This window comes from Ciconia boyciana, chromosome 2 (assembly GCF_034638445.1).
Source record: "Ciconia boyciana chromosome 2, ASM3463844v1, whole genome shotgun sequence".
NCBI classification, from domain to species: Eukaryota; Metazoa; Chordata; class Aves; order Ciconiiformes; family Ciconiidae; genus Ciconia; species Ciconia boyciana.
In genome coordinates, this window is record NC_132935.1 from 164,289,399 (window position 1) to 164,307,604 (window position 18,206).

The following is an 18,206-nucleotide window of genomic DNA, read 5'->3' on the forward strand; positions in this document are numbered from 1 at the left end:
TAGCTGTTTATCTAAAACAAAGGCCACCCTCCTGTCCCCTTTGTGTTGAGATGAAGTCTGCTTCCTTGCATTATTCTTTGAGCTTCATGGGCATGTCACCCTTGCCCATGTCTACCAACCATTCTTACATTGTAGGGGTTTATTCAGTGAGTCACATTCCACCCTTTGTCAGTCACAGAGCTGACATGTGTGTGTGGCAGACCTAAGCCTGAGATTTCAGCCGACACCCTACCAAGTAAAATTATACAAAACCCATCGAGTTGTTCTTGCAGGTTACCATTTGATACCTCTGGACATGAAGCTAACCTAGCAAGCAAAACACCAGGTCTAAAAGTAGCTAAAAATAGCTCACCTGACTGGATGGATACAGGATTTCAGGAAAAGAGAAACAGGGAAGAGTGGGGAGAACTCTGCTGTATGCAAAGCAGCAGCCTGAATGCATGGAGATCTACTATGCAAAAAATGATGGGCCAATCAAGAGCTTATGGGTCAGGACCAAAAAAAACATCAGCAAAAGAGCCATTGCTGTGAGGATCTGCCACAGTCTGTTCCACTGAGAAGAAATGACAACTTCTTCAGAGAACTGGAAGAAGCATCACCATCACCAGTTCCTGCTTCTCATGAAGCACTTTAAGCACTTCAGCATCTCATGGAAGAGAAACGTGGCCTGGCACAACCAACCCAAGAGACTTCTAGAGTGTGTTGACAACAATGTTTTGATGTTGTGCTGGATAGAGAAGTTGATGAAGAGAGGTGCTCTGCTTGATCTGCTACACACGCATATGGAAAAACTGGTGGGTGATGTGAAGGTCAAATGCAAAGTCCTGCAGTAAGAATGGAATAAACCCACTCAAAAATACAGCCTAAGTGTTGGTTATGCAAGAAAGCAATTCTGCAGAAAAGAATCTTGGAGAGCATGTAGACAAGCTGAAAATGAGTCAGTAGGATGCACTTGCAGCAAAGGCACCTAACCACATACTGGAAAATGCACTAGTAAAAGCACAAATGCCCCTCTGTGAAGCACTCCTGAGGTCGCATATGGAATACCATGTTTTATTTTCCTTCCCTCACTACTCAGTTTAAGAGATGAATGAAGTGGACCAAGTACAGCAAGGCACCAGTAAGGCAGTTAAGGGGCTGAAGTACACAAGACGCAGTGAGCAACTGAGAGGCCAGTGTCTGCTCAGCCTAAAGAGAAAAAGACCAGGTGAGGGTCTAGATGCTATATTGTGACAGTGTGCTCCCCCCGCCCCCAACCTGTTATCTCCCGTAACCCTGCTCAAGCGATAACCACCAGTGGCAGTCGTAATGGATGCATCTGGTTGTGATGGCTGCATCTGGCTCAAAGTGGATTCGGGAGACAGATAACAATGCAATAGACAAGGACTATTGTGAGAAGTGCCCACTAGACCACAGTGAAGAAACTAAAATCTGTGGTCAGTGTGCAAATATGACTACGAGTCAATCATTTTACCCCATAAATAGTGAGCAGCCCAAGAGCCCTTTGAGCTCTCCTGCACGGCAGCGGGCTGCACGCCAGGATCTCCCCTTGAGCAGGGATGCCTCTCAAGATTACTGCTCGAGGTTGAGAGATTCCTTGCCGCAACAGATCCTCAGTAAGTGACTAATAGCATGCTAAACTTTGAAATCTTAGTTAAGTGATATAAAGGACTGATTGCACACATATAATCCTTTAGACATAAACCATTGACCAAGTCTGGGACTAGGATGGGATCCAGCCACACCTAGACTCTTCTCTGAGAAGGAGTTTAGAAAGCAAGAATGTCCTTTCTGAACCTCATGACTCAACGGGAGGGTCTCCCTGACAGTTTCATCCTGTCCTCTATGCAGTAAATAATCAAGTGTACCTTGTCATCGAATCTTGTTAAACCAGTTGCATTTACCATTGAACCTTATTAACTGTTTTATATCAATAAAGTATATTTTTGCTTCTCTCTTACAAGTGAAGTGCATCACTCCATCGGCGACACATATACAACTACTGAATGAGGGTTAAAGAAAAGATAGAGACAGATTCATCTCAGAGAACACAGTTAAAGGGGTAAGACAAAACAGTCAGAAGCTGTAGCAAGAGAAATTTTAACCAGATAAGGAAAATAGTTTACCCACCCAAGAGTGGTCAAATATTGGAAGAGGTTGCCCAGGCTGCGGAATCTCCATCCTGGGACCCTGCTTTGAGCAGGGTACCCTGCTATATGGCCTCTCCAACCTAAATCAGATCCCCAAGCCCAAGGTGTTACTCGCCACAATCCCTTTCATTAGCATATTGTATTACTGGCTAACATAGGTGCAATCTGAAAGGAAAGATTCAAGTGAGGAATGCTCCCACCCTAGACGTTCCCAGTATGACAGATTAAGCTTAATTTAACAGCTGCATTTTTTGTTTGGTTGTTGTTGCACAAGAGTGCAATTTTACTAAAGAAACATATATGGTTAAAAGTTGCATTAGCACAGGAGTAATAGGTTGCAAATAACTACGTATGCTTCTTAAAAAAAATAATAATCAGAAAACTGTCCCCTCTCTCAGATTTGAACATTCCTCTCAAATTTTACTATTTAAAGCAATTACCGAGATGCTTGCTGCAGTGTTACACCATGAGCTCTTTCAATGTTAAGTCCATCATCGGCTTCCTTCCCAGGGGGAGGAGTTCTCCCTGCTTCCGATGACATGGTCTCCACAGCAACATACCTCCAGCAACTGGGCTGCACACAGCCCTGCCGCTGCCATCCAGCCCGACTGCAGTGGTTAAAAGCCGCACCGAAAAGCTGCAATGTCGGCAGACTTGAATGATTTGTTAGATGAAGTAAAGAATACGCCCCCTAAGCACACTTTGGGCTAAAAATGGACAACTCCTTTGTGGAAGAAGTGGCTGCATCACTGGTGAGAGAATTTCTCAGTAGAAAGGTAACTTTGTCTCGATTTTCTCCAGCTAGTACAAATGAGAATGACACATGAAAAATGTTAAGTGCTAAAAGATTAAGGAATACTGGGAGGGGGGACTTCTTCCAGCCTTAAAGCAGCTAGACCCGAACCGTAACAAGCCTGTCGGGTAAGTATCGGCACTACATTTCCCACAATGCCTTTTTATTGCTGAATATGGAAGCCAGCTTCCTCCTCGTTTGAAAAAGCCTGATTCTTACCCACACGCGCCTGCAAAACCCAAGATTAAATCAAGAACCGCAGTTTCAGGTGTTTTTTTTTTCTCGTTAATTATCTATCTTGCTATTTTCCTCGTGTTTACAAGAGGCATAAACAACTTCCCAGGACAAAGACTTTAAAAAAAAAAGGCGGGGGGGGGGGGAAAGGTACTGGAGCTAGACAAACCGGTAACATGCTTTTTTTCCGGTTTTCAGTAATAGCTTGGCAGACAGCAGATTTATCCAGGGGGAAGGGGACAGGGAGAAGGGGAGGAAAGAGGCCATTGTACTTTTCACAAACTTAGTGCTATAAAGGAAATGTTGTACTGTACGTAGGTGTGGGGAGTGTGGGATTGAGCAGAAGAAAAGGCACCTTCACATTTCCAGGTGACCACCTTGTATTTATATGCAATCCTAAGGAAATATTGCTGATGTCCAGCCCAGTCAGTCCCTCAGTGTCAGGAATGAGTTAGCTTGTATAAGAAATTAAACAGCCACTGTCTTATTAAGTGCTACACAAACCTCAATTTTCTTCATCTGTTTTGCATCCAGTCTCCAAATGCACATTTTCAACGCTTGTGAACAAGCTGAAACATTTGCCAGCAGAACTTCAGATGCAGAATTAATTATTTGCCTTTACTGCCAGAAGTATGAGGCGCTCAAGTCTGTCTGTTCAATTGATTGCAAAGATTTTTCAAATGAAAGACATTCACATTTCAGAGTTAGATATGTGTGAATGGAAAACTGAGTTACAGCATAAAAAGAAAGGGAATGCCCTGCTGGTAAAACAGACCATACAGCTTACAATAGTAACTTATACTTGAATTGTCACATCTATTTCACATTATACACTCTGGAGTCAAAACCAAGGGGCACTGATAATCCTTTATGCTTCTGCACAAGTGTTCCCCTGCTTCCCCCAAATCTTTAATACACATCAGAGCCAACTGTGAAAACCATCCCTTATTTACCACAACTTGTCCATAGTTCCCTAAATCTGAGCCAGACAATCCATCTGCAGAAAAATAAATCCTTTCTTGTATCAACAGCCCTTCAGAGGAGAAATCAGGACTTTCTCTCTCAAAATGGTGGTCTGCTGTTGTACCACTTGAATTAGTTTGGGATGTGACTCTGACATTTCACAATAAATCAGTCTCTCCTTCCAGAGAGTGAGAAGTCCATACATTTTGTCTCTAAAGTGCCCATATATGCTGACTACAGATACAAAGTAGTTGAGGAAGGTCGAAGACCCCAAACCAGCTGATGCCATGGAGATCTGACTGATTTCCAACCTGAGACTGATCAGAATAACCTCAACTCATAATAAAGGTTCTGAAACCTGTTCTGAACCCACCAAGAGATAGCGTACACCTGATGTTCAGACTTTGTAATTACCCAAATCAGAATCACATTTATGAAAAGCTGTATCACATCTTGCTGGAAAAAGCAAACTCAGTATTTCTGGAACTATTTGAACCAGAAGCCCACGTATTAGCAGGGGCCTTCATAGAGACCAGCCAGTCTTATGAGGCTGTTCAGCAGCTCAAGTCACCTGCATGGAGGTCTTTTTTTTTTCCATGTTCGATAATTTCCACCTCACAGACAATATTGCCACCTTAATTATTTACCCATCTATGGCCCGTAGTAATGCAAGATTGTACCACTCAAGTACAGGTTCTAAGGGTTAGCTTGTTACTAATTACTGCCATTTTAATGTATTCAGAAGTTTCATATTACATCCAACAAAGTAAAAAATAAAAGCTTTGGTAAGTTGTACTGTCTCAAGTACTCTGAAATCTGAAAACTTTTCCTTCTCAGGGTTTGAAGAAAACCATCACTACCATGGACCGAGAGCTTCCACGTTCCGCACTTAGCATCAATAACAGGAATGAACTTCGAAATGTCCTACACCTGCACTCCTTGTACAAACAGAACAAGGTAAGGAAACCTCAAAATGTGGTATCAGATACCATGCAACTAGGCCAACCAGATCAAGACTGTAGTTTATGTCCAAACTGCAGAGAAGTCAAGCTCCTGTCTGGTACTGCATTGCTGGGGACACACTGACAGTTCTCTGAAGAAAGGAGACCTTAACATTTAGGTGAGATTGCAGCTCGTGGGACGACGCCGAGAACCTGGCAGTTCATGAACCCTTGTTACAAACTGCATCCTCCAATAAACGAGGAGCAGTTATTCACTTTAACACCTTTTCCATCATTATGGCTTATTCAAGATTATTCAAGTTTGGAAGTACCCTTACATGCCCATTTCTGTTAGCAACTTTATAGAAGACCTGGCAGATAAAATTACACTTCTAGCATTTATTACTCTTTGAAAAGTAATATAGACAGCAATATTTGATGACGGGGACATCAATGGATAATTTCCATTTCACTCATGACTTAAGGCACCGTGATGCTATTGGTAAGCAGCATGAGGCTATCCTCTAATAAGTCACTTCAAAAAAATCTCCCAGTGTAGTTGCATCGCTATAGCAGACATTGTAGCATTTTTTACTTAAGCCTTAAACTTCTGTGGTGTTTTGCAGGGTTTTTGTTTTGTTTTTTTTTCTTTACATGAAATGCTCATGTACACAGGACACATTTTCCAGCATACTGTTGAAAAACAGTATAACAAGTGGGGTGGGGTGTTGCCCTATACTTAAAGAGTTGTCCCAAGCACATGAAAAAAGTTCTAGAGTCCACGCTTCTCACCAAGTTCTGATTAAAAAAACCCACAAATACTGAAGTCAGGTACTAAAAATACTTGCAGTTCATTCTACATTCTTCTGAAGGTGACCAGGTAACATTAGAAAAGGTGTATTCTAGCCCAGTTACCATACTTTGCAATGTTTAGCTAAAATTAGAATGACTGTTACAGGTTGTTTCTTCTGTATCATGCTTATTTCATTTAACACAGCAACACCTTCAAGCTCTTACATTCTCTAGCTGACATCTTCTAGTTTCCTGGATTGCTTGTAGTCACACCTGGGATACACCCATAGGCAACTAACTCTGGAGAGTATTTAGTAAGGTCAGCTACTGTACAGTGTAAAAAGAATATCCTACCTTAGGCTGCAGCAAGACTAACAAAGAGTTTCAACACTCACCAAGAACTTTATTTTTCTTTTTGGATAGGCAAAGGAGAATCCCCTGAAAACACTTCTTGAAATTATTACTAATTACTTCCTTGAGCACCATGGGACTTCCAGAAGCATCAGTTCAAGTCCTGCTCTGTCAGCTCCTCAAAGTAAGAGCTCAACACCTCATCCACCCGTCTTCTCGGATGAAGATCATGTGCGTGGGAGTACCATTATGCTCGATGAAAGTGAAACTCAAGACTTCAGGTACAGTCTTACTTCTTTCTCTTTTCCCTGTCCAGTCACCTTTTTTTTAATTAAATAAGGGAAATAGTGTTAAAAGTTTTATCATTTATACCTTCAGCTACACTACCTTTTATTAGCTATCCCAGTAACACAAAGCTTAAATTTCCAGATTATTAAAGTCTCCTATGAAGGGTGGCTTGCAAAAATGCTTTTACGTTCCCTAGTGATTACAAAGACTGATAATCTCCATTACATCTTGCAGTCACTGAAGCACATCAAAATCTGAGCTTTTATGCCTTGTAAATTGGAAATATTCAAACTGAAGCATATTCCGATGAGAAACTAACCATCTGCACTCAAACTACAGGTATATTCATGCCTTATATAGTCAAAAGCAAAGCCTACTATCTTGAATTCAGTATTGTTACAAACACTGTAGGTTCAGTTATTTCCATCTTGCACAATACCTGAAAACAGCATGTAACCAAGACTTTCAATTGCATTTAGTACTGCTTCAAGGCAGAGTAACAGCCCTAACTCTTCAAAGCTTTTAAAATGTGCACAAAAACAGTAATCCACCTTCCCCGCCTTGACTCTCAAGGAATTAATCTAATTTTATTCCTCATCCTAAACACAGCATGCTCAAAGCAGCTAAATCAAAGCATCAGTGCTTGCAAAACCCCATCAAGTCCTTCTGTATAGGGAAAGAAAGCCAAGATTTTGAAAGTTGATGCTACCAGCTGAGGAATGACACTTGAAAAGGAGGCAGTGCAAAAGAAAAATTAGCTGCTTCTCTTTTTCAGATGCAGCTTTTAGCATGTTGTCAGTGATTTATTTCCCCGTCTGATACCATCCCACCTCACACTGCCTCAGAGCTCCAACCTGCCTCATTTTCTCCCCTTGCCCTAGACACTGCAAGTCGTTCCATTCCCCCGTGAGCCTCTCCAGTGCCTGGAGACCTTTCTTACTACAGCAAAAAGCTTTCTCCCACAGAGGAATCCACTAACACTCCACTCTGACACCGAATAGCGGCACCCACCAAAACTAACCCTCCACTACAACCGCGCCCCGGCCCCCACAACAAAATGGCGACCCCGCCCACGTCCTGCAGCTACTTATAGCCCGAGTGCGCATGCGTATTGGCAGCCGAGCGCTTCCCTCCCCCGCCCGCCGCGCAGAGGCGGGAGGGTAGGGGGAACCACAAAGCGAGTGCTCGGCTGCTGGCCCAGAGTGGCCATCATTGCTCAGGAAGTGGCGCGTTATGGGGCTGCTCTGCTTTACACTGGAGGGCACTCTATGGTTTTAATGCTCCACTGTCGGGAAAGACATGCGCGGTGTGGTTGTTGAGTTGACACCCAGCTACACACTGAAAGCTGCCAGCTCTGGAGAGCGCAAAATCCTGTATTGACTTGCAGGTTTCCATCTAAATCCTGTGTGATTTTGTACTGCTTTTCATGCTTTCATATGCACCAAACTCACCGTTTGTGCCTTCCTGAGGTGGGGGAGGCTGAAGTTGGCTGGAGGTGCAAGGAAGGAAAAACGGGTTGACTGGATGTGGCAGGGGAATGTGGGTTTTGGGGCCTGTCCTGATAGAAATCAGTATTTGTAACTGATTTTTCTTTTGAAACCAGCTGAGAATCTGACCCTTGGACACAGGTAGGCACTCCTGGATAGGTGGCTTCATTTTTCCCTTGGATCAGATCTTGTCCCAAACGTGCAGTTCGTCTGCGTTTCCACAGCATGACCGCAGGAAGAGGCTGCAAAGCCGCTATAACAACGACTGTCGTGGGCAGGTTGCCAGTTTGGTTCAGCCACGTCCTATTTCAGCCCACAAAAGGAAGCGGTGAGAGAAACACCATGGCAAAGCGGAGCTTTCTGATCCTCCTAGCCATTTCCATCCCCTCTGGCCAAGGAAAAATCAGGCATTACCAGGTCAAACAGCCAGTGCCTGAAATTAGTTTTAATTTCAACTACCTGGATAATTTTTAACAATGCTTTCAAGAGTGGAGAATATAATTAGACAGGTACTCTTCACTGGTTCCTTATTAAAGAGTCTTTTATCCTTTTAACTTACCTCTTGAAGTTTATTTGAACATCTGTAACTGTTAAAACAGTCTCTAAGCTGACACACTGTGCCTTTTGGCAATGAGGGGTTACGTGGTCCTAGGTCAGGAGTAACAGTCCTCAGATTTCCTAATGTTCCCAGAGACTGATCGTGCGCACGCTCCAGTTTGCATATGCAGCGTGTCTTCACAACATGAGACATACTACTTCAAAGACCAATTTTTAACTGGTTAAATAAAAGGAAAGTTTTTGTGGTACAAGATGCTTCAACTCATGGAATTGCTTTACTATGAAATATGATGGAGAAAAACATCCTAGAGTGAAAAACAAGTCCAAGGACAGTTACCATAAAGAAGGCTAGCATTTTCAGGTTACACAGAATATAAATTTATCAACTGACACAAAAGAGGTCTCAGTGAAGTGGGAACTACTCAATAAAAGAACTTCCATTTAATGGTGATCTAATATTATGCAGACAGTGAAACAGATCCTGATGAAGAAAATTAGACTTGTCATGATTTCTTACAGGCTCAAATGAGGACTTATTTTTTAGTAAGAACATGATTTGTTAGAGGATATTTTTAAGAAAGAAATGCATATAGTGTTGTACAAACAGAGTCACACACCCAGGTCAATCTCACTTGCATTTCAGAAAAGCTTGTTTATAGCATTATTTATGTGTAGGAAAACAGGTGCAAATAGTGAACTACACCTTGTGTTGCTAGCTGGAGGACCAGGCTGAAGAGTATGGAAGAGGTCAAATGACAGCAGCGTAGCAACCTATTATCAAGGAAAAGCCCAAATACAAAAGTACCTTTCTTTTTGAACTAAAATAAATGTTCTACATTTGATCAAAGGGTGAAAGGGATCATCAGAGTCAGTCTAAGTTATATGATAACAGAGGATATTAGCAAAAGTGTTAACAAACTTCCAAACTGCCAACCAAGCAGATGGAGAAGGAATGGCAACTGCTGGTGGTAGCTTAGGACTTGTCTGGTATGATATATATAGTTTGCTTTCTGTTATGACATGGTACGTAGCAAAATAAGTAAGCATAAGATTAAAGTGTTCACATATTACAACCAATTGTGATACATAATAATGATATTGAAATAATGTCCTGAAGACCTACATATAAATGTTTTAAGTGAAAAGTGATTGTATTTGAGTACCATTGCTAGATGATAAGTAACTTAATTTGACAGCAGTGCTTTAATTAGCCAAGCACATGTTTTCATTGATTTCATTGTGCCTTATTTTGCTGTTTGAAGTTTTGCCTTTTTCTTCCTTGTAGATATGATGTTGAGAATCCACTAGATAAAATCCTTCCATCCAGAAAACATCAGCACAAAAGTGAAAAATGCCACACAGGGACAATACACAACAGCCACTTACTCTCTGATGGGGATAAGAAGTTAAAAGATAGTCGAGAAGATTTAAAAGCAGCAATGATTTCTGAGGAGCTGAAATCCACAGTGAAGGAGAAGCCAAGGCCCAGGTCTGGTCTCATAGTCAGAGGAATGATGGCTGGACCAGTAGCAAGTTCACCAGAGGTGATTTCCAACACTTACAAAATATTTGGCTTGGCCATGGATTTTATATCTAACCTTCTACGATAAAGTCATTTGCAAATAATATTAAAATGACTTCTGCATGCTAATCCATTAAATCTACAGTCTGAAAATATGTGGTAAGTTAGGGAAGTGGTTCTGGTTAATTCAGAAATTCAAACTGTTTCAGATATAACCACTCCATGCAACTACTCCCTGCATGTCTGTGATTCTTAGGTTACAGAATTACTTTATAAATCATTTCCATTCTTCATATCTCTTGACAGATGGGATTTTCTATTTTCCTAGTAAAATTGCTTTTTTACCTTGGCAGTATCTACAGCTTTCAAAGTTTTCTTAGCCATGGGTATCTGTTTTAGTAAGGTTTTTCCAAAACCCCACATTTAATCAGTAGCAGTTTGGAATTGAAAACTACTTTCAGTTAGAAATATGTTTCTGAATTGGTCCAATCAGACCATATTCCATCAGTAAGTGTTTTTAAAACACAGTTCTAAAATTCTTGCCTCTTTTTTTTTTCCTTCATGCTGCTTTTATGTGGACAGGAACTTTCCCTGTGTAAAATTAGGCTTGTAATAATCAGAAATTGAAATATTTTAAACACATAATTTACATAATACTGAAGAGAATATGGAAGTTAAAGGAATTAGTTGGATTTTTCTAAATATTCCTGGTTTGGAAATAAAGAGAATGGCAGTCCTTCTAGTAAAATGTCTTATATATCTTGGTTTCCTGAGTTGGGTACAACCCCAAAATTAAGCTTTTAGGAGGTATTTTGTTGATGTTCTTGGGTAAAAGAAAGCAGTTTTTAAGAGTATATAGCATCTTTAATACTGTTCAAATTTTAAGTAAAAGTGTCTGTCTTATTTATTATCAATTTTAAAAAAATCTGATTTACTGTATAACCTGATTCCTAATAATAAACAAATTGCTTAGCCCAGAAATTAGTGACAGAGCTTTCCTTTGCTTTTCATGTTTATTTAAAGATGCTCCAATTTTAATCTATGGTTTTAATGGCACTTATTTCTAGGATCTGCAAAAAAGGAGGCTTTCGAAACGATCTGCTAGCATAAGCAGCACAGCACAGTTCAAGGGTGAAGAACATGAAGAAAATGACCTGAGCGTCCCAAGTACTGATTTTCAAGAAAGGAAAGGATCTTCAGCACAAGTAAATATGGAGTTTGCACCAAAGACTATGTCAAGCTCACACACAAGTTCAGTGGCTGAAAAACTAAGAAACATTCCCAAAGATACAGATGACTCTTTTGCCAAAGTGCTGTCTGAAAGAGAGAGGACCAAGACAGAAGAAAGAAAATTGGTTCCAAGCTTTGGTACAGACAGCAATGAAAAAAGCCTTAAAGTGAGTGCCCCTCACAGACATTCAGGGGCTGGAAGAGAGAAGAGGGAGAGATCCCTCAAGAAAAATGAGACTCGGTTGTCAGGCCACAGGTAAGAATATTTTTAAGAATATTATTCTAAAACATTGAGCAAATCTGATGGAGGACTAGGAGTGACTGAGGTATGCCTTCTGATTTCATTGAGGGGAAGTAGCTGGAAGACGTGAAGATAAGATTTAACTTACTAACTTTTGACATCCCAAACCACTCAAGACTCCTTTCTTGGACAGTGAAGAGACCCTGAAGCTGCTGTTTTCTCTTTACTGCTTCAAAAGGGAGCTAGTTACTAGTTCCGACTTAGACTACTTAGACATCTAAGCAGTACAGGTGACTCCCACCTGTGGAGGTCATCTACAGTATTCCACAGAGACATTGCTTGCTTGTTAGGAAATAGTGTTGATTACCTCTAAATATTGCAGTAGTACATCCAGAAAACCTCAGAGGATAAAATTAAGGAATACCAGCCAAGTGCATACATACGTCCATATGGTTCAGTGCAGTACTGTGTTGAGATATCCTAGACATGATCAAACAGGCTGGTTTAGCTCCTACCACAGTGCTGTGCCATGTAGAGACACTGCAGTGTGTCTTTGAAGCAGGATAGCCGGTGTCATTGCAGTATTTAGACTAAGCCCAATTAGCGTCCCCATGCACCATGATGCAGCCACACAACTCCTGTGTCTCAAAGGATTTTACTCAAAAGTTAGCTCAGACTTTTTTTTTATTGTGCTGCATTGCTTCACATTGATATAAAAGATTTAGAAGAGCCTCCTTCTGTGAGCTCGAAGTATGTATTTTTGGCTTTTCTCTGTGTTATACTCTTAATTGATCTTTTTTATTTTTTTATTTTCTGTACAGAATTTGAGAAGAGTGGGAGGCATGGTATTTTGTTTCTTTTGGGGTTGCTAAAGCAGTAGGACCCAGACTGCAACATCTGCAAGCTGGCTTTGTAGCAGGGCTGTGACTTGGGTTGGGTTTTGAAATGCTTCAGGTTGAGTCATCCATCAGAGTTTAACCAGTCTGGATTCAGAACTGCTGAAGATGGTCTAGGTTTGAGCAGTGCAGGGCAACTGTGCCCTGTCCGTGCATATATAAAATCTGCATAATAAAAACTGCTGCCTCATTATGTGTCACTTCTCATTGGCAGCTCTCCAACAACTTTAAGAAGGGGGTGAGTATCACTCTGCCCATACCACAGATGGGAAAACTGAAGCTTTGTTGCTTTTTTAAAGTGCTGAAAAACCTCATTAATATGCTAAAACTGCAACCACAGACTTTTTAAAATTATTATTACTGTTTTGTTTTCCTTTTTAATTTCTTATAAATCTTGAGACATAGTGTGTTGAGGCCCTCTTGAGATCATGAGGAAGCAATGATATATTAGGTCCCTCCACATTTATGTTAGGGGCTGTGGAAGTTAACAAACTGGGGATCTACTGGAGCTGCAAAGGGACCAGGAGTGGCACTTGCTTCCTGTCTGGAACCAAAAAGCAACTGAAAATAGCATTACACAGTTATTTACCCATGTTAGCTAACTTCATTTGTAAAAAATTATTGAGTAACAGGCCAAAGTACTACCGTCTTACGTCTTAAGACTGACCTCAGACAAGAGGTCAGTTCTCCATTATGTACTGTACTGGAAAGCTGAGCTATGTCAGGTAATGGCTGAACCCAGGCAATACAAGTCCAACTGTTGCTGAAGTGGAACTGGTGCCTGCAGATCCGCCTTTGATATTCTACTTCCAGAAGGATTTATTCAGTCTTGCATGACTCCGTGTTAATGCAAAGAGCCAGCTCATAAGTCACTGTGGAAGCAGAAGCAACGGGGTCTGACTCCATACAACTCTTGTTTCATATAGCTTGACAGAGCGTGTAAGGTCCATTACTTCATCCCTACCAGTTTCAGGATGGTTTATTACTTCACACTCAGCATTAATTGAGGTAGAGAATGCAGCTTCAGTGGGCTTTTTACAGCTCCCCAACAAAGCTGAGAAGAGTAAGTGTATTCCTGGTATTTGATAATCGATGAGTATATAGCACATTATTTATGAGTGTCAAAGGCATATTGGACTAGATAAAATTATTTGGGAAGACTGTGTCTGACCAAGAAATCTCTTGTACTAACTTCACTCAGCTGTAGTTGGACATGCTGACACTTCCTAACCCTATGCAATAGTTGTGGAGTGAGCAGAAAAGGAGAAGCTGGAGTGAAAGGGGACTGCCCCAGTGCACCATTTTGTGCAATGTACTGCGGTACTGTGCTCCATTGCTGTAGTAAGTGTTTTGAAATAGTTCCTTCCTTCAGAGGACTGGTTTGGTTTCAGCAAGAACAGAAGAGGGAGCTATTTCCTAAGAAGAGTCCATGTAATCTGTTTCCAAAGCAAAATGGGGACATTCTTGCCAGATGATTTGAGTTAAAGCCAGTAGAGCATTTGAATTCATGCCGAGCTCTGAGCTCCTGAAAACTCTCACTGAAATCAGCAGGACTGCTGATACTCCTGAAGTTAAGTGGAAGTAACAGAGAGTGGAAGTGAGACTCCAAATAAACATTGACCATTACAATATAAGGCCTGGCTCTCGCAAGACATTTATATCCCTTTGGCCAAATCCTGCAGTGTTTGAGAGCCTTTCGGGATTTGGCCAGAGTGCTTGAGCATTTTGAGGCATGAAAAATTACAATGTAGGAACGGATATTTGTCTGGATCCTCTTCTTTTCTCTTTTACTGCTACCTGATGCCTCTGACATAAATGCCAATCTAAGTATTTAGGTGAGTAGCTGAAAATCTATGTAGGATTAACCACAGCTAGTTCATTCACAGGCATCTGCAATTCTGTTTTTGTTTTCCATAGAAAACTAAAGGCATACAAATCTTATTTTTCCTTCCATTTGCTGTACTTTTTCATTATTTTTTCTCATATGCAAAAAATGCTAGTGTTGCATACAGACTGCAAGCATCCATTGTCTACATATGAGAAAAAAATGAAGCAAAACCACTGCCATGCTTCAAAAGACAAGCTGAACATTATTGAATAAATGCTTACAAACCGAGTGGGCAGAAATACCTAGCTATAAAAATATCCTGGGGAAATACAGATCCACAGTGTTTTAACACACCTTTTAATGAAATAAATGATTGTGCTTTTTTTTCATCAACTATCTAATTCTTAGCTACTGCATGAAGTGTGTGCAGTGGGGTAACTGTGTCCAGAGGCCACATTTGTGACATGATATTTCAATCTTATAGTATCAACATGAAGTTAGACCTCTGAATACCGTATTTCACATAAAAGTTTGTCCTCACTAAGAATTGGAGATTCTGCCCTTGTTCAGATAGATACCATTTTGCTACATTTTGATGGCCCAGCACCCTGTCCAGCTGAGTCTTAAAAGTGTCCAATATTGGGGAATACACCACTTCCCTGGGGAGATTATTCCAATGGCTGATTGTTCTCATTGTGAAAAATTTTCCTCTTGTGTCTAGTCAGAATCTCCCCAGGAGTAACTTCTACCTATTACCCCTTGTCTTTTCCATGTGACTTCTTGTAAAAAGGGAGTCTCCATCTTCTTTGTAGCCACCCTTTAAATACTGGAACATGGTGATAAGGTCTCCCCTAAGCCTTCTTTTCTAAAGGCTGAACAAACCCAGTTCTCTCAGCCTCTTCTCATATGGCAGGCTTCCCAGTCCTTTGATCATCTTTGTGGCCCTTCTGTGGGCCCTCTCCAGCCTGTCCACATCTTTTCTGGATAGCAGGGACCAAAACTGAACACAGTATTCCAGGTGTGGCCTGACAAGTGCTGAGTAGAGTGAGATAATGACTTCTTTATCTCTGCTAGTGATGGCCTTGTTGATGCAACCCAGCATCCTGTTGGCTTGCTTTGCTGCACTGTTCACTCATATTGAGCTTGTTGTCCACCAGGACCCCCGGGTCCCTTTCCACAGAGCTTCTCCCCAGCTGGGTAGATCCCAGCCTGTGCTGCACTCCTGAATTATGTTTTCCTAGGTACAAAACCTTACATTTGTCTTTGTTGAACTTCATAAGGTTCTTGTTAGCCCACTCTTCCAGCCTATCCAGGTCTTCCTGCAGGGTGCCTCTCCCTTCCGAAGTGCCCATTTCCCCACTTAGTTTGGTATCATCGGCAGACTTCATCAGGGTACACTTGGTCCCATCATCCAGGTCACTTATGAAGATATTAAAAAGCGTTGGGCCCAATATCGATCCCTGGAGGACCCCACTTGTGACAGGTTGCCAGTTTGAAAAGGAGCTATTTACCACCACCCTCTGTGTGCGGCATCTTGTTTTGTTTATTGTACTGTATATGTTGTGGTGTTGGTAATGGTAACCGTGCTGGTCCCTGGAGCTGTAGGTACAGGAGATTATTATAAGGACAGTAGTTCAATCTGAGTTTTAAACTTACTTTTCTCAGGAGTTGGATGTCTGGCTTTTCATATTCCATGGCTTTAGATTTTAACAGTTTAGATATAATGCTTCAGTGGCCACAGTACCTTTCTTCTTTTCTGCCTAAACTACGTAATAGTAGTGCAGTCATGAATATATGAAGTAAATAAGGAAAGGTAAAGGTTTGCTTTGACAGAGAAATCATGCAGCAGAAGTAATTAACAGTGAATCAGTTTGTGATAATTTCTTATGTGACTTTATCATACAAAGGTAGATTGTTGATGAGTTTTCTTGTTGTATAAACTAATACAATGTATACAGCACTCCTATTATTTTATTGTACGACCTTCCATTTTAAGGAAATGAAAAATGTTTCTCCAAGAACATATGGAGACAAGTAAGTATTTCTCACTGTTCTCCTTTTTGTTGAGTCCTTGTTCCTCTCAGTAGTGTTAATTGTGTGCAAGGCACAAGCAAAATGTGGATGACTCCCTACTTTTAAATTTTGTCTATTTTGAGATTTTCAAGGGAATAAAAAATTATGTTTAAAAATACACAATTCAAGTGAGTGATCCAAGATTCCAACTAAAAAGTTGCCGTATTTCTAGTTATGATTTTGTTAAAATGCTGCAAGTTCCACAGGAATTTGGGAGAGACGATGTTGAAGGAACATATTCAGATCAAAGGTAGCAAACTATTAAAGACTTTCCCGAGTCTTTTAACTTGGACAGATACTTGAATTGCAGTGAGGAAATGTTCTCTGCCACCTTTAGTATCTTGAGGTGGGGTCAACCCTCCCTTCAGGAGGGGGCTTGGACCAGATGACCTCCAGAGGTCCCTTCCAACTTCAGCCATTCTGTGATTCTGTGATTCTCCTTAATGCTGAATCCACTACAAGAAGGAAGAATTTATCACTTAACTGAGCACACAGAATAAAGAATGAAGGTCTATAGTGGAATGGCATTAATGATCTTTAGGAACTGTAAAAAAATAAATAGCTGTTGAAGTTGATGCCTGACCTTGGATTAAAATCTTTCTATTGCTTTTCCAGAAAAACCATGGTGAATAATGAGTTATTTGGGAAGGCTAAATGGTGTTAGAAGGTCAAGATTTCCCCATGTTTCACGGCTTGAGCAAACAAAATTGGGGAAAGGCAAGCAAAACCACAGCAGTTGAGAAACAGGTCTTTTGTCTCAGCTACGGAAACATACTACAATTGTTGCTTATGCAGCCTCTGAAAGTGAAGTGCTCTCCTAATTTTCCATGCTCCTTAATTCTATCAATGTAAGGTGTGGTAGTGATGTGGAAACCCTCCAGTTCTCAGCTGAATAGTTTCTAAATGAGTAAATCTGAGCTGGCCAGCTGTGTTCTGACTGGGCAGTTCTGCAGTGTAGTGGAACTACCTTATGCTGAGTTAAACGCACAGATATTATCTGTAGACCTCAGTTTCACTTCTGGTAGTTAAGAAGAACATATTGCGATGTTTGAACTTCTAGTTTTCATCTATAAAGCCAACCACCCCCCCCTCCCCCAATTCCAAGAAAAATAGCACAGAAAATAGATTCAGAGCAATGAAGGAAGAAAAAGTGTAAAACTGGAATCAAAGACCCAAGGGAACAAAAGGACTTAGTGATCAGGACCTGAAGTTAAGGATGTCTTGCCAATTTCATAGAAACTAGAAGGGAATGGCTAACAGAAAGGCAAAAAGAAATGGAATATCATAGAATCGTTGAGGTTGGAAAACACCTTTAAGATCATCAAGTCCAACCATTAACCTAGCACTGCCAAGTCCACCACTACACCATGGCCCTAAGCACCACATATACACGTCTTTTAAATACCTCCAGGGATGGTCACTCAAGCACTTCCCTGGGAAGCCTGTTCCAATGTTTGACAAGCCTTTTGGTGAATAAATTTTTCCTAATATCCAATCTAAACCTCCCCTGGCACAACTTGAGGCCAGTTCCTCTTGTCCTGTCGCTTGTTATTTGGGAAAAGAGACTGACACCCACCTCGCTACAACCTCCTTTCAGGTAGTTGTAGAGAGCGATGAGGTCTCCCCTCAGCCTCATTTTCTCCAGGCTAAACAACCCCAGTTCCCTCAGCCGCTCCTCATCAGACTTGTGCTCTAGACCCTTCCCCAGCTTTGTTGCCCTTCTCTGGACACACTCCAGCACCTCAATGTCTTTCTTGTAGTGAGGGGCCCAAAAGTGAAGATAGTATTTGAGGTGTGGCCTCACCAGTGCCAAGTACAGGGGGACAATCACTTCCCTAGTCCTGCTGGCCACTCTATTT

The 18,206-nt window shown here is 41.2% G+C and overlaps 1 protein-coding gene across 5 annotated transcripts in view; it reads left to right on the forward strand.

The window, feature by feature from the left end:
• The first annotated feature begins 2,690 nt into the window (after nt 1-2,690).
• Nucleotides 2,691-18,206, forward strand: part of MINDY4 (MINDY lysine 48 deubiquitinase 4) — an 84,446-nt gene continuing 68,930 nt past the window's right edge. For 3 of the 5 annotated variants that reach the window (XM_072854823.1, XM_072854825.1, XM_072854827.1), the window contains exons 1-5: nt 2,691-2,926; nt 4,978-5,097; nt 6,297-6,505; nt 9,843-10,101; nt 11,147-11,565. In XM_072854823.1, coding sequence (XP_072710924.1) covers nt 2,864-2,926; nt 4,978-5,097; nt 6,297-6,505; nt 9,843-10,101; nt 11,147-11,565 — 1,070 coding nt within the window. In that variant the 5' untranslated portion in view covers nt 2,691-2,863. Of the gene's footprint in view, nt 2,927-3,047; nt 3,072-4,977; nt 5,098-6,296; nt 6,506-9,842; nt 10,102-11,146; nt 11,566-18,206 lie in introns of those variants that run through there. The other 2 variants (XM_072854824.1, XM_072854826.1) reach the window with 2 other exon arrangements.